The sequence below is a fragment of the Homarus americanus genome, unplaced genomic scaffold, assembly GCF_018991925.1.
Source record: "Homarus americanus isolate GMGI-L3 unplaced genomic scaffold, GMGI_Hamer_2.0 scaffold2539, whole genome shotgun sequence".
NCBI lineage: Eukaryota > Metazoa > Arthropoda > Malacostraca > Decapoda > Nephropidae > Homarus > Homarus americanus.
The window spans coordinates 2,598,147-2,614,785 of NW_024725489.1; the positions used below are offsets into that span (position 1 = coordinate 2,598,147).

At 41.6% G+C, this 16,639-nt stretch overlaps 1 protein-coding gene across 1 annotated transcript; it reads left to right on the top strand.

Moving 5' to 3' along the window:
* Window positions 1-2,473: 2,473 nt before the first annotated feature.
* LOC121865094 (cell surface glycoprotein 1-like) lies at window positions 2,474-11,896 on the top strand. The gene is made up of 6 exons (XM_042364425.1): window positions 2,474-2,588; window positions 7,486-7,848; window positions 8,298-8,497; window positions 8,768-9,002; window positions 9,462-9,559; window positions 10,298-11,896. Exons 1-6 carry the CDS (start codon window positions 2,510-2,512, stop codon window positions 11,894-11,896), a joined length of 2,574 nt encoding a protein of 857 aa, XP_042220359.1. The 5' UTR covers window positions 2,474-2,509.
* The last annotated feature ends 4,743 nt before the right edge of the window (window positions 11,897-16,639 follow it).

The following is a 16,639-nucleotide window of genomic DNA, read 5'->3' on the forward strand; positions in this document are numbered from 1 at the left end:
GTAAACTTCCTGACCTCTCGTACGTCTACGGGAAAGGGTCGCGGAAAGGGGACGTGATTGCTGCCCGTATCATCATGGGTATGACTTTGCTTGGGAGATTGGTATCCCCGCATCCCCTGAGCAACGCTCTTGTGCATTATGCAGAAGACCCGACAGCCGCACCCTTATCCACTACCTCCTAAGATGTCCCCACACACAACGCTTCCGTGACGCCTGCTGGACCACCACTCCACGACCCCCTGACGGAGACACGATGATCCTCCCCATACTGGCCAGATATTTTGTAAATAATATTGATTATGTGTTAAAGGAATATCCTTTCTTCCTTAGGCTTTAGTAAGCCCCTTTATAATATTTATACTGTATATACTTGTCACACTTGCCAGATGCTTCTGGTGTTATTGTACAGGGGTACCTAGTGACAGCACTAGGATCCCGCTTCCTCTATCAAGGAATAAACAATTGAAATTGAATAAGTTTGAGCGTAACGTGTAACGTCTCGCCCCGTGGCTCTGGTGACGAATATACAGTACAAGTGTGCCCACAGCCCGCATCCTGTTGTCATTTCTTGTCACACCTTAAACACACCCAACTGTGTATTCACTGACTTTTATCTCCTTACTATTATTACCTATTCTTTTAAATCGCCTTAAATATTGTAATTTGAGATTTAATGTTATTTGTGCCAAGTGTTTGGAAGTAAGTTATCATTACATTACCTCATCATTATTAGTATTATTACATTAACGATTAACCAGTACCCTTGCATATAGCCTCATTAGAACATACCCGCCTTTATCACTAACTTAGTCATTTCCCAGCTTAACCATCAACACACTTAACACTGTACCATAACCTGTAATATACACAAGTAAATCAATGTGAACAATTTACACCTCTGGGTGCCAGGTTCTAACTTTTACTTGCCTTTATCCTCTTCGTCACTGATCGACCGGGACCACTTAGGTTGGTAGTCAAGCAGCTATTCTGTGGGGATGAGGAAACTGGATTAGCCCGCCCAACATCGGGTTCCAGATAACTTTTAATTAGATTTCCGGTACCTAGAGGCGTAAATTGTTTACACTTAACACTGCTGATAGATGGAAAGAACATGGATCTATATGTATGTAAATGATTTTACTGCGATAAACATCGGTATGCAAGAACAATAATTATACTGTACAGTACATGTAAACCTGACTGGTCATCTCCAAGGTACCGTAAGTCGAGTAAATCAGTTTTATCTGTAATATATATTCATTGCTCAGAACCCATACAACAAAGTTTTTCTTTATACTGTATACGCACAGTTGTATACACGACATACAGCTTTGGTATTGTCTTGGATTATAGTGATATCATAATCATTATCAGATTTAGTCAGTAAATTAGATAAATTAAATTAAAAGTGAAACTGGGTTCCATAGGCGGGACACCCCGTTACAGGCGGTACAGATATACCGCGCTGTTGACAGGAGGGTAAAATGGCCAGTCCTGAACCCGACCGCTTTCACTTACTCCAACTGAAATGTTAGGTACTGTACCCATGCACACCTGAGTAAACTGGAGGTGCCCCAGGTACGAACTAACGGCTCAGGTAGGAGGCGAACGCTTTTCCCACTACCCCCACCTTCCCCGATTAGATAGAAACTGGGAGACAAATTTACAATAATAAGAGATGTACATATATTTTGCCGCTAATTATATATCATGAGGCAAAATCTAAGGCCAGTTCTCTCGCCAGCGTTGACCTGATTCACTTACTGTAGTCAAGATCTGGCACACCTTAAGATCACTGTTAACACCTTACCAGCGGGACTAGACCACATCAACTGTCTTACACTTACCAACTTACTTGTGGGTCGAGCAGCCGGTCAATTTACTGTTGCTCACTGTTGACAAATACTGGACATCAACAAACTCGAGCAAACACATGAATATTTTCTGGTGTTTGTCAAGCCTGAACACCAAGGAGGTCACACTTGATGCTGCCCCCCTCTTTCTTCAATGTTCCCCCAGCTATAGATATTAAACTTACATTCATCTGGATTAATCATTCAATTTCTACACAATGGTTTCCCAGCATCAGCTATATCAGGTTTATGGATCTAAAATATAGTTTTATCCTTCACATTCGTGTTAAGGAAAGTCTCAGTGTTTGTGTCCATAACATTTTAACCAGTTTGACTTAATGTTAATTAATACGAATTTATCAACTAATTTTACCCCTACAGCTGCTTCATTTACTTCATCCGCTCTTTCAGATGCCAGACCTGTGTGTTGATTCCTTTATATAATGAAAAAATCATATCTCACGTGACAAGCGCAATTTGCTAGAGGCTGTAGATGTTGTGTTTCGAGTTTTAGTCCATTTTTGTAATATGATTAATGAAGTGTTGCCTCATACTCCCGACTCGTGTGGACGCATCCTGTACTCACCGGAATTTGACATTTGTTAGCTGGGCGGCCGTCAGTCGCTGTAGAGACAGTGTACTGTAGAGCACTAGTGATGGCGCCTAAGGTGCTGCTGATACTGATGGTCTGGCTGACGTTGACCTCCACAGTCAGACCCTTCAAGGTCCTGCCAAGTAAGACAACTATATCTTTTGTCACGTAAAACTAAATTTCCGTTAATACGACCATTTCGTTAGTAATAAAAAAAATTCCAGATCGATTATGCTGCCAAAATACTTTATCCTATTCACCACTGATCGGTCTGTTCGCCGCTTGGGCGGCCGGTCACGTCTCTGTTACACACTGTTGGCAAGTACTGGGCATGAACTGGCTCCTGATTGTATCTGTATCTGCGCAAGTGTTGGTCAAGTCTGGTCTTGAATGAGCTCACACTTGGTGCCGTCACAACACTCTCTGGCAGGTTATTACAACAGTTCACAACTTTCACTACAAAAAAGTTTACCCTGTTTATAAATTTGTGGCTTCTTTAACCTAAGCTGTGACCTTTAGTGGGCCGGGCATCCGCCAGCTCGAGATATGTACACTCGACTGAGTAAAGTTCTCTGTGGAGTTTATATACTTCTATTAAAGTCACCCCTTGCCTGCCTATAGTACAATATAAGCTGGGCAACTACTGGATTGCCGTAGTGCAGGCACCAGTCTCGTGGCCCTCTTTTGGACGTTTTCAAATCGACTGACAGTCTAGCACAGTGGTTCTCTGCCTGGGGGCCATGGCCCCCAAGGGAGCCACAGCAAGAATTTAGGGGAGCCACGGCGAGCTGTTATAAATTGTACGTTTCCAAATAATGTTGGGAATCTGAATTAAACAAAACTTGTATTACTTATTTTGACTTGGCAGAAGAGAATTTTCATACTTTTTTTGTCATTTTGTTTAATCATAACGACAATACAATTTCAATATTTACATACTCTGGTGCTATTTTTATTTTATTTTTTACGGATTATTTAAGATTTCACAGGTCCGGTCCCTGTCTGTGTGACAGGCGCTGGGCCGAGCTGCTGAACTTGAAGGTTCCAAGTGTTCCCTGAAGAAGGCAGTGATGGGTAGGGAAACACCGGGTAACACTGAAGTCCATTTATTAACGGATAGGAGAAATACAAGTGGTGACTAGCGTGTGCCATGCACGGCCCACAGAGTCAGACTGAGACTGCCTTGTCATATGGCAGCCTCGGGGCAATGTTGCCACATAACACGTGCAGTGTTGCCACGTAATTATATACATTAGATGCTACTCGGCACAGTAGCTTATATACAAGGTTGCTACTCGGCACAGTAGCTTATATACAAGGTTGCTACTCGGCACAGTAGCTTATATACAAGGTTGCTACTCGGCACAGTAGCTTAGATACATAACCTACAGAACTGACTTGTTCAGTACGTGTCTGTGTGTCATCCCTTTGCAAGTGGTGATATGACCGAATAATCTCAGTCTGGCCTGGGATACCATCACGAAAACAGTGGAGTGTATTGTCTCTGAACCATATATTGTGTGTAATGGCCCCTGTTTCATAAACAGAAGAATTATATAAATGGTTTAATTACATTTGATTTATATACTGATTCATCCCCTGTAACTTTCCACTAGCTATGAGGTGACATTTCAGTGCACGTGATAAGGTGTGCCCACGGGAAGCTGGGTCATATTATGTTGAGTTCTGGCATTTAGTAGCCGGCTCCCTGGCCACCTAAAGCGAGCAGTAGGTTGATATCCTTGACTAGAGGAAGACGTTATTTGAGAGCCGTCGTGGATGGTTCCGTCTTCCCTCGAGGGACGTGCCTACTCCGTTCTCCCTCGATGAATCACTACTCATAGACACTCCCTCAACGACTCACATAGGAAGGACGTCTTTAAGCAGGTCTATTTACATAGCCTCCGTCCTTCTCTTAACACTCATAGTTACAGTGATAAGTTACGGTTGATTTACACTTTGGAATTGTCTTAGTCGTTCCTGAATAAATGGATAAGACAACTTGGGTTTTGCTACAAAGACCCAATAAAATATAAACGTTCCAGCCTAGTTAACTTCGACAGAACCTACAGTTAACGGGCTATGACATGTGTTTGAGCTTGGCTCAAGCATAATATACTCCGTCAGTGGTGTTACTTATTTTGTTTCATAATTCATGTGGTCGCTGCTTTACGTGAGTGAAATAATGTACACTTCCTTTACTGTATTAGTTATTTCCTTATTTATTGGTGACATTGTTGTTCATACTCATTCTTTACTTGTATAATCCTGGTATGACTCACTATTCTTCTCATTCTTCCAAGTTGGGCAGTGCTTGTCAAAGGAGGCGTGTTCTTGCTTACAGGAAGTAAACTTCAGCTTGCTAGCTTCAGTGTGAATGTTTACCTGTGTGCATGTTTGTGTATGACTGTATGTGTACTTTATGTGTGAGTGCATGGGCGTGTTATGTATGTGAATGTGTGTGTGTGTTTGCCATTCTAACTCTTGTCCTATTTATCTGTCCTTCTTTATCATTCTTTAGTCTTTATCACTTGTTTGTTTGTCTGTTCTGGGAGAAAAATGAAGGAGGCCACGAGGATGTTGAAAATTCCTCAAGGGGGGAATGGAGTGAAAAAGGTTGAGAACCACTGGTCTAGCATATCTCGGGGACCAGACGGGGTGACAGTATTCCAGGTGGGAAAGCTGGGTCAGTGACCTGTGCCCGGGTGGGCTAATCCCCGTATATCATAAAAACCATTGACTCTTCAGGCTTCTACGTCCTTGACTCTTCAGGCTTCTACGCCCTTGACTCTTCAGGCTTCTACGCCCTTGATTCTTCAGGCTTCTACGCCTGTTAACGCTCATAGGAGCGTTATTGGTTTGTTGCTGGAGAAATAAACCCTCAACGTTGACGCGTACCATATAATTCGGTCAAAACCTGTTAAAGAACATTTCTCATATAACAAATGCTGTTATCTCAGGACATAGTATGAATAATACAATCAATATACAGTACATAGTCTGTTAACATCTTAAATATAACTCGCATGTTATAACTATGATCAAATTACAGTACACAAATATACTTATTAAAGTTATTTAGAGTTTCTTAGCAGATTCTAATACTTCACGATCACTCACGTTTTAGGGTCTAGTGGTCTGAACCAACGTGTTGTCTGTCCTGTAGAAATCAGTAGACTACCCTCGAGGGCAATCTCAGCCCGGAGGCGAGGGCCATATGTTTTCGCATTGAAACACCTCAGCAGATTGGTCAGCAAATTCGTTGTCAACACTATATCTCTTATCTCACCCCCCCTCTCTCACTCTTTCGCCTAGTTTATCTTATTATGGTTATCCCTCTCTTTCTCTCTCTCTTCTAGCTTATCTTACTGTGGCGGTAACAACGCCCTTGACTCTTCAGGCTTCTACGCCCTTAACTCATGAGACATAAGGCAAGCATGAACTTAGCATGCTTCCCTGTTGGGCGCTGTAAACGCTTCTGCGCTTCACCTTACACAAGGATGTAGGGAGGAGGGTGCCCAATAAAAAAAAAATGAAGATAATTATTTGGGAACGCCGTTCTTATAAGACCTACTAGCTTAGTTGCTTGATTTACTTCTTCCACTCTCCTTCCTTCAGAGATATTCCGAAAAAATAAGAAAAAGATACACCATGTCAATATTCTCTCCACAACATTTCCGTTAAATTAACTTATCACCAAAACGACATTTAATTTATCATTTCATTTTAACACGAACTTAATTGGCTGTTCAGCCGGTTAGTCAGTTCTTTCCCTAAAGCTGCCTCTACTTAATTAACATTACTGCGCAAAAAACCATTTTGCGCGATATTATTGATAGCTTAGGGTAAATATTGCAGAATAGCGCAAAATATTGAATGACTCAAAATCGATTTGGTTTTATTGGGCAACACGTGTACCAATTATTGTGCAATAATCTGTCACTGTCTACTACCCTCCTCACAGCAATGTTTATGTCATCACTATGTCTGCCAAAGGAAGATTTACTCTCGCGTGAGCATATTGCCCAATAATAATGAGTCAATATATTGCATCAGTAGTATTAACCGTTAATATCGATGGCTATGGTAGTGTGACATAGTGGTTGTAACTGGTAGTGTGACAGTGGTTGTAACTGGTAGTGTGACAGTGGTTATAACTGGTAGTGTGACATAGTGGTTGTAACTGGCAGTGTGACATGGTGGTTATAGCTGGTAGTGTGACATAGTGCTTGTAACTGGTAGTAAGACATGTTGGTTGTAGGTGGTAGTGGTTTGTTATCCTCAGTATACATGGAGGTGACGATACTAATTCATCCTCTTCGCCACTTGTCAGTTTAATAACAGGTCGGGCGGTCGGTCAGTTCACTGTTACACATTGTTGGCAGTCAGCATCAAAAGTTCACGTGAAGCAGTGAACATGGGAATGAGTCTCCGATGGGTACACGAACTTTTGACCGTGACTGAATCTGGGGTTTCGTGATTCAGGAGAGGCGACAAAACTTTTGAGGATTACAGTACACGCTCTTAAATATACAGTACCTGAATATAAGCCAGTATTGGTCAAGTCTGGACGTTAAGGAACTCACACGAGGTGTTGCCACAACACTGAGTCTGTGAACCTTACTCAAAACAAGTTAGCTTTGATAGATTTCTGCACTGAAAGCTTCTTGAACTTGAGTTAGGCATACTCCGGTTTCCTCCTGTACCGGTAATAATAATAAAAAAAACACTGAGCAATAAAGATCATAACAAAGTACAGACCAACTGCCCGAACGGCAGCCTCTAAGGTCCTTTTTAGAACATAATTATAACCACATCCCTCTTACATGTTACCTCGGGCACTGCGGGCAGGTGCGTAAACGAATCAGAACCATCGGTATTAAACTTACATTCATCTTGATTAATCCTTCTACTACAACTCCGTGACGCCTACTGTATGAAGCTGATGTATCTGTGTTAGCGTTTTAAGCAATGTTATGGTCAAGTACCCGATAAAGTTAAATTCTTTTTTGTAATTTTAAAATCAATATTATTTTCCAGATTGTTTTGTGAAAAAGGAAATAAAGGAAGAGTTGGTTAAGGGAACTATAGAATTTGACAGTTTCTTCTCCAAGCAAATTTCTCTGTTAATATCTGAGACACAAAGGAAAAAAATAATGGTGAGAGTGAACGTAACAGCCGAGTGGGTGAATGTGACAGAGCAGGGCCAGGTCTGTAGCCACATGTTGGCTGCCCCTCAAACTGGATGGACGCGACTCAAGCTTACTGTAGGAGACAGGATGGATCTATTTGATGCAAACGGGACCCAGCTACTGCCTTGCCGCAACTACACCTACCCTTCCTCGGAGCAACGCAAGGCCATCAGTATCTCCGGGGACGCCTTCACCCACAAATGCTTGGAGAGTAAGTGTGACTCATCACCAACTATGGTCATCTAAAAAGCATATTCTGATAAATGGTCACAACATAGGCCTGTTTCATAACCATTTTGTGTTTACCTTCACGTTACTTCTCTGATACTGTTACAGCTTCAGTAGAGGCGTCCGCATGATGGCCACCAAGATGTGGCTTAACATAGTTGGTTACCAGAAGTTTGGTATCAGGAGTATGTTGACTACGGATTGGGGGGGGGTCACTTATATTAAGAATTTATGTATAATCTTATTTTGTGGTATAGTCCAGTAAAGTTGTGCCAAGTAGTAGCATCTTGATATAATTCAAGTAAGGTCTTCAGTCTAAACTCTAGATTGTACAGCAGCAAAAATCAGCCTGTTGCAGATTTATTAATATACATACGAGTATGTTATAAATATGAATCTTCCAGTCTTTCATATGTGTGTGCGTTTGTGTAGGAACACCCATGTGGAAACTATTGCCAGGCCAGACGTCTCGTCTCTACGTTGCGGCAGGTGGAAGAACTTGGACTGACCATTTCATCCTACAGGCGGAAGAGGACACAAAGGTGTTGATTGAGGTGCAGGAGTCACCCCCAAACACTTCCCTCGACCTTTCCGGGGAGACACAACTTTCACTTCAGTTTAAACGACCTTCGGTTAGTATCAAGAAAAAAATTTATCAGCCTTAAATATTTGACCCCCTGCCATAGTTCCCGGTGCCGGGGCATGACAGTCACTAGTCAACCATACTTTTTCTTTGTACCTCATAATCATATTTTGCATTTCATTTTTCTAGACTTAATGTAGACCTAGTTTGTCTAGCTCGTTGAGATTAAGCTAGGCTATCGGACTAATAATAATGATAAAATATACAGGTGTAAGAATAACATCTATGTATGGTGGGTGACTGTGTTGTTGTTTGACAGTGGTACCGTTTACACCACAAATCCCGACCGTCTGCACCATGGATCAACGCCACACAGGTGTTTAGCGATGTAGTGCGGCTCACCTTCAAGATGAACAACGGCAGTGTTATTCTTACCCACCAACTTGACTATGACAAGAAGGAGGACGAGAACGAGGAGGACGACGAGGACGACGAGGACGAGGAAGATGACGAGGATGAAGCGGCCAAAAATGACGATAATGATCCTTCAGCGGGTATGGCTGTCTAGTGTTCAATCATATACTGTACTACACGGTAGTTTTCAAGTACAGGTTTCCCTAGCTAAATACACCAGGAAATAAAATCTTATTAGAATTACAATTTCTTTTCCAACATTTACAAGTCAAATGCGTATGTACCCCAGTTGTTGGTATAGTTGCAGCTGTATCAGGCTCCAGCCCCCATTTTAATACGCCCAACTTAGTCTACCTTAACGTAGCAATCAGGATTGGGATCCATTAGTGCGACTACTATTCCGGCTGAGCCACAGTTTATTTAGATTGGGTTATATCAGGTTGGGACCATTTGAGTAACCACGAACAGTATCTCCCTATACAGTACGAACTTTTTATTTCAACCTTGATTTAGATTTGCAACTGTGAATGGTCTATTAAGTTTGTCTGTAGCTACGTCTCTTTTTATTGAAGTGTTATTGTTAATGTTTGGTGTGGCAGGTGGGAGTAAGGGGTCGCAGTTGCCGAGAGGAGTGTTGGCCTCTGTCGTCGTCACCACCGTCAGTGTCATCGCCATTACTGTCATCATGGCGCTCACGGTTGGTACTGTACACTTTAACTGTCGCTCTGACTGTATGTGTGAGAGAAAGAGAGAGGGGGTTGTTTAGATTTTGTCATGGAGCAGGCAGTAATATAATACACACCGCGTGTCTATCCTTGGACGGTTGTACAAAAGTTACAAGTCTCGCCCAATTTATTTTTTCAGGGTTCTGAGTAAAACTTGATCGACAGGGAAATAGGTAGACATCTCTGATGACTTATGTTCCCTTTCCCTGAATTCTTTAATATTTAGAAAATTTTGTATGTAATGCTCAGGGCAATGGCCATAGTCTTGCTCAGGAAATTTTTATTTTGCATTGTGCCAAACTACATACAGTGCTGATCTGCCACGTGTATTTACTATCAAGACACGGCCTGGCTCTTAACGCGTCTGTTAGTCTGCTCTGTGTTTCTCCCGATATATATCTTCATGGCGGAATTTAAATTCATGTCAATGATTTCCAAAGACTTGTTCTAATTGTTCCTGTAGTTATGTCCGAAGAATTTTGTTAGAACAAAATCAGTCAACTCCCTCTCTCTGAGAACGCAAAGTTTGCTTAATTCACCAATAATAGATGGCACCCATTAGTAACTTCAACTTCTTTCTCAACATTCTGTAGTCATATACGAGTATGTATCTGGTCAATGACACCAGTTTCTTATTTATAAGGAGTATTTTTTTAAGTAAGATTAATAGTTTATTCCGTATCACTTGTTTATCAACTTACATGTTACAGTACTGGAAACGGACCACCAAGAACACGCACGGAACGTCACCCTCTGCTGCTACGGGCTATGCTAACCCCTACTATGAGAGCCTCTGCCGCCCACCTACACCTTCATCATATGAACCACTGCCCCATGCTACTGGTTCTAAATCACCAGTACCACTGCCCCATTCTACTGGTTCCAAACTAGCACCACCTACACCTTCAGATGAACCATTGCCCCATGCTACTGATTCTAAACAACTAGCACCACTGCCCCATTCTATTGGTTCTAGACCACCAGCACCACTGCCCCATTCTACTGGTTCCAAACTAGCACCACCTACACCTTCAGATGAACCTTTGCCCCATGCTACTGATTCTAAACAACTAGCACCACTGCCCCATTCTATTGGTTCTAGACCACCAGTACCACTGCCCCATTCTACTGGTTCCAAACTAGCACCACCTACACCTTCATATGAACCTTTGCCCCATGCTACTGATTCTAAACAACTCGCACCACTGCCCCATTCTATTGGTTCTAGACCACCAGCACCACTGCCCCATTCCACTGGTTCCAAACTAGCACCACCTACACCTTCATATGAACCATTGCCCCATGCTACTGATTCTAAACAACTAGCACCACTGCCCCATTCTATTGGTTCTAGACCACCAGCACCACTGCCCCATTCTACTGGTTCCAAACTAGCACCACCTACACCTTCATATGAACCATTGCCCCATGCTACTGATTCTAAACAACTAGCACCACTGCCCCATTCTATTGGTTCTAGACCACCAGCACCACTGCCCCATTCTACTGGTTCCAAACTAGCACCTACACCTTCATATGAACCACCATTGCCCCACTGCCCCGCTACTGGTTCTAAACAACTAGCACCACTGCCCCATTCTACTGGTTCTAAACCACCAGCACCACTGTCCCATTCTACTGGTTCTAAACCACCAACACCACTGCCCTTTTCTACTGGTTCTAAACCACCAACACCACTGCCCCATTCTACTGGTTCTAAGCCACCAGCACAACTGCCCCATGAGACTGGTTCTAAACAACTAGCACCACTGCCCCATTCTACTGGTTCTAAGCAACTAGCACCACTGCCCTTTTCCACTGGTTCTAAACCACCATCACCACTGCCTCACTATACTAACAATACTCACTTCCCTGCCGCTTCACCAGGGGAAACACACCTGCCTTACTTCACTGACGCTCCACCAGGGGAAACACACCTGCCTTACTTCACTGACGCTCCACCAGTGAGAACACATCAGCCTTACTTCCCTGCCGCTTCACCAGAGGGAACACACCTTCCCTCAGGAGCTCCATCGGGAACAGCACCGCCTCTCACACCTCACCCTGTATCAAGTAACCTGTCTCACTGTCATGAACCAATCCCAGAAAATTCAATGTCCTATTCCAATGGATCGCTACCAGAAGAAACACAGCCCCACTCCACAGGTACTCGAGGAGAAATATTCCCCCAATTTATAAGAAGTGACCCGACAAAGTATCTCTACAAAGCCAAGCACTATGGAACTGGTACTAAGGTTGGCACGGTACCAGGGATGAACATTCATACTGTACTGGAGGAGCCGAGTTGATAAACACCGGGAGCTTGAGGTGACGCACACTTGTTCTATAAATAGGTATACTTTATCCTATAAGTAGACAGTGATAGGCTAAGGGAGAGTTTCTGTATAGATCATAGAAGGAAAACAATAGACTGTAAGGATATGACAAACTTTTGTTCTTTCTTTTGGTAACGGATTTTGATTTACAAGATCTTGAATTTTTTTTCAATAAAAACGGCTGTACAAGAGTACTGTATTTGTCGTTTATTTTCACTGAAATGTGAGCGTAAAAGAAAGATAGAATGGATACAGAAAATGCTAGATTGAGTGCCAAATTCTGTATAGATTTGTATCGGGTAGCTAAAGTCTTTTCTTGTGTTGATATTGAATGAAATTATACTTTATACGGAACACTATACAGGAGTGTCAACCATCCATAGATCAACTTTAAGACAGAAATGCGTTGATATTTTAAAGTATTATTTGGCTTCAACAGCTGGAGTAGTAAATACACTGTCATCAACACTTATGAGATGCAACTCCCTGTATAAATGACTTATTGGAGTGTTGTATGCATTATTAGTGTACAGTACAGCTCCAGGGCAGGTGTTGTGACTTGTGACGTCCGCTAATCGATCTTGATGTCTTTATTGTGGTGTGACCGTCGAGAACTGGGGGTTGGCCCCTGGCGGTTTTCTAAGCTCGTGCTGCGTCCTTGGCGGTGACGGTCTTAAATAAAAAAATAATAAAAATAAAAAATGCTGCCTCAGCCGGGCAGGGTGATACTGCTGCTGACAATCTTATCGCCATTGGACAAGCTGTGTTAAGCCACAGCATCTTTTCTACTACAACTCACTTCCACCCACCCTTTATTCTTCCACTAAACTTTCTCCACCTGCCACTTCCTTTTTAGTTAGTTACATCTGGTAGAGAAAGGAAAATTAATGGCTTCCGTTTTCTTATCTTATTACTCGTGACTAATTACTCGTATAGATAAGTTTACTTGGTTATTACAGAGCTATATCCCATCATTTTAACTGATAGAAGAGTGCAATTATTAACCGTGTTACATGCTTAAGGACCTTCCCCTTTGCCAGCCCCCCTCCACTCTTTTCAACCTACCTCACTTTGGTGTTATGGGGACTCACTTAAGAATTTTTTTATTTTAAACTAGATGTATGTTTTTTTTGTTTTTTTAAAGGACAGTTGTGGAATCAATAATAAGTAAAATTTAATGTTTGCAGTTTTGTTTCATTTACTCCCATAAACTGTACAGTCTGGGTCGGGCTGCACTGCCTTTCCTTAAGCTCACAAATAAGTTACTCCATTCGTAAGATTAATTTTCCCCCTGACTTTTTTTTTATTTGTCATTTTGTCATCCAGTGCACACTGTCGTCATCCAGAGTGTAAAGCAATCACCCAGAGTGCAAGGTTGTCATCCGGAATCTGTCGAGTACCACAGATGGGAGTACGAGGAGGCCGGGGATCATAACCTTGCGCCGTCGCCCGTGGTGATACAGTTGTGATACTGGCGGAACTGAAGTAGTGAGAGCATCTCCCGCCACATGTAGGGGTCCTCTTGTAGTTGCCACGCCACCTCCTCCGCCGTCACCGTCTCTGTCAACACACTTGCAGCTTTAATATTCTCCCTCGGAATGTCACAAGAATGATACCACTAACATCAAATATGAAAAAAAAAGTTTTGAAACAAGACCATTTTATGAAATATACTCAAAATTAATCATTGGTCAATTTGTATTTCTTCACCAACTTGAAGCAACAGGAAGTGGTCGTCTTCGCGTGTTTCATGACCAAGTATTTTTTTTTTTACTCCGCCATAATGGAGGTTGAAGTAGTGTGTGTAGTGTCTGCCAGTGAACCAATCCTCTCACTATAGTTAACTACACCTAATTAGTGTAGCTGTAAATATAAACTAATGACATAGTCAGTGTGGATCAGCACGCATTATGCTACTCTGAGACTTACGATGTAATAAGTGAAGTAAAACTTTGGTCTGGCGAAGACTACCCGGACACCCACCACTTGCTAATGTCAGGTGTAAAAGACCAGCCCCTAAGAGTTTTATGTGCACAGTATCTCGCTGGTGGTAAACCTTCTAGTCATCACCTTATAACCACAGTAGTACATGTTAGATAATTAAGGGAAGAATAAATAATATCACATAATATTGAAGACAATATAAGTCAATAGATCGAAATGCAGTTCATGTAATAATAGTTGAAACTTCCCACTCGTCACACAAGTTCCCTTCTCTCAACAGGTTTCAACTATACAGTAGTTAGTTATTTGTTTTTAGTATTATATTTTCACCCACAATCATATTGTAATAAAATAATGTTCTTCATATTCCAAAATTTAATGATTTGTTATATTCTTGTCTGTCTATTATTACAATATTTCTTCCATTTTTAACACATATTCCTGAACTTTTCCCACCACCGAGAAGTGTACCGTAACCAAAATACCACACACTGTATCATAACCACACTACCACATACTGTACCTACCATAACCATACTACCATACACTGTACCAAATCCACACAATCTTTCCTAAGATTTATATATATAAATATATATATATATATATATATATATATATATATATATATATATATATATATATATATATATATATATATATATATATATATATATATATATATATATTATATTGTTACGAACCCCTCCATCTATTGTCATGATCTACCTACCCAGCACCACGAGCAACGCCATCTAGGGACGAAACCCGAGTATGACTAGTCTTAGTTACCACTCCGGGGTTTTCCTTCTCCATATCCTGGTTGTTGCGTCACCTCCTACAAGTCTTCCTCATCAGCTCCAGATCGAGGAAAGTTCAGTTCACTCTAGGAAGTGACCACACTAGGATCACCTATCCTGGAAACCTACGGCACAGTGACTACCTACCGTCTTCTACAATACTCAGCCTTACTCGTCAGCCATCTCAGCACTGCACTTGAGTATTTTGTAATCTTATATTGCCTCCCCACCTCCACCTTGCTTCAAATTATTGTATGTTGTATAAATATGTATATACTGTTAAGCCAATGTTGCGTATGTTTAGGTTAAGTATGGTTAAGGGTAATTTATAAGAAGCTGAATATTTTCTTAAGGAATTTATGGTACTTTATTATACACAACAAAAACTCGCATCCTTTGTCTTCCCTTTTATAGTCCGATTGTCTTTGTTTTGTTTTTTTGTTGTTGCCTGTTGGGATCTGGGTAGACTTTTAACTATATTCTAAATCCCCAACTCGTAACAATATATATATATATATATATATATATATATATATATATATATATATATATATATATATATATATATATATATATATATATATATATATATATTATCCTGAGGTTATATAAGTTTTTTATGGGCTTTTGTCCCCACACATACTCACACGCGCGCGCGCAGAAGAGTCAATCGTCATAATCACGCAATTATATAGAACAAGATCAAGATTTAAAGAATAAAACACTCACCTCCTGTGATATGAGTGATGACTTGAGCCAAACGAGCGATAGGATTGGGACCACAGCCATCACCAGGTCCCCGGGCTTGTCTCACCAACCCTGCTACACCACCACCACCACCAGTAGCTACACCACCTACTGCTACCACCACCGCCATCACCACCATCAGAAGCACATTTACCCTACCCATGGTGGTTTGTGTGTGTCTGGTAGGTCACCACACACGCTCCCTGTGTATATACTGTATATATATATAGACGGACCTCACACCTCCCCCACCTCCAATTAATTGTTTGCAATTGGTGGTCCTTAATTATAGCTTGTTACATCTCCCTTCCCCTTCTTTCCTCCCTCCCACCCTCTTTTCTTCCTCCCCGCCCTCCCATTTTCCCTACATCCTTCATTTCCTCCCTCCCATATTCACACCCACAAGAAATATTTAGGTTAGTATAGGTTACTTGATCCTTAGTTTCAATATGGTTCTCAGAAATGTTGTGTGTGTGTGTGTGTGGCGGAGGGGGGTGGGCACATGTTCAGATCCGTATATTCAAGAGCCCGTACATGCCCAATGCTTGCCAACAGTACGTATACCGGAGAAATGGCCAACCAGTGGCGATTAGAATACCTAACTAACCAAATGAAAATAATATGGAGTTCTGGAGTTTATTCTTAGTTATTTAACAGAGGTCACATGTCACCAGAAATGAACAATTCTGGGTTATGACCTCAACAATCATCAGTACATACCTGGAACTCAATAAAAAGATGTCTTGTTTATGGTAAACAGTTTCGGTGACAACTGCCCCCCTCATCAGTGGAGTTACAGACAAGGCTTGACACATTCATCGCTACATAAGCTCCTTTTATACAATACACATGGCGATACCTCACAGTACCTCCATCCTCACTTAACCCAACACTGCAACGGTCAGATAACATGAGCATGAAGATAATTCGACAATTTATCTTGCAGTTAGTAGACTATTCCTTTAACCCTTTCACTGGGGGGACGTCATTTTGAATAGTTTGTTTGGCTAATGCCATTTGAACCTCCCATAATAGCTGTTTTATCCTCCACCACTCCATCCATTCAGATATTAGGTGCAAATCGTGAATTACCACCTGAATATTAGTCACCCCACCTTAATTCCCCTTAAGATTAGCCAATCCAGCTTATTTCACCTTAAGATTAACTGTAACCGCCAATCAGGCGGTTAAAGGATTTAGTGAAACTTGTGACGTTGGACTCAAA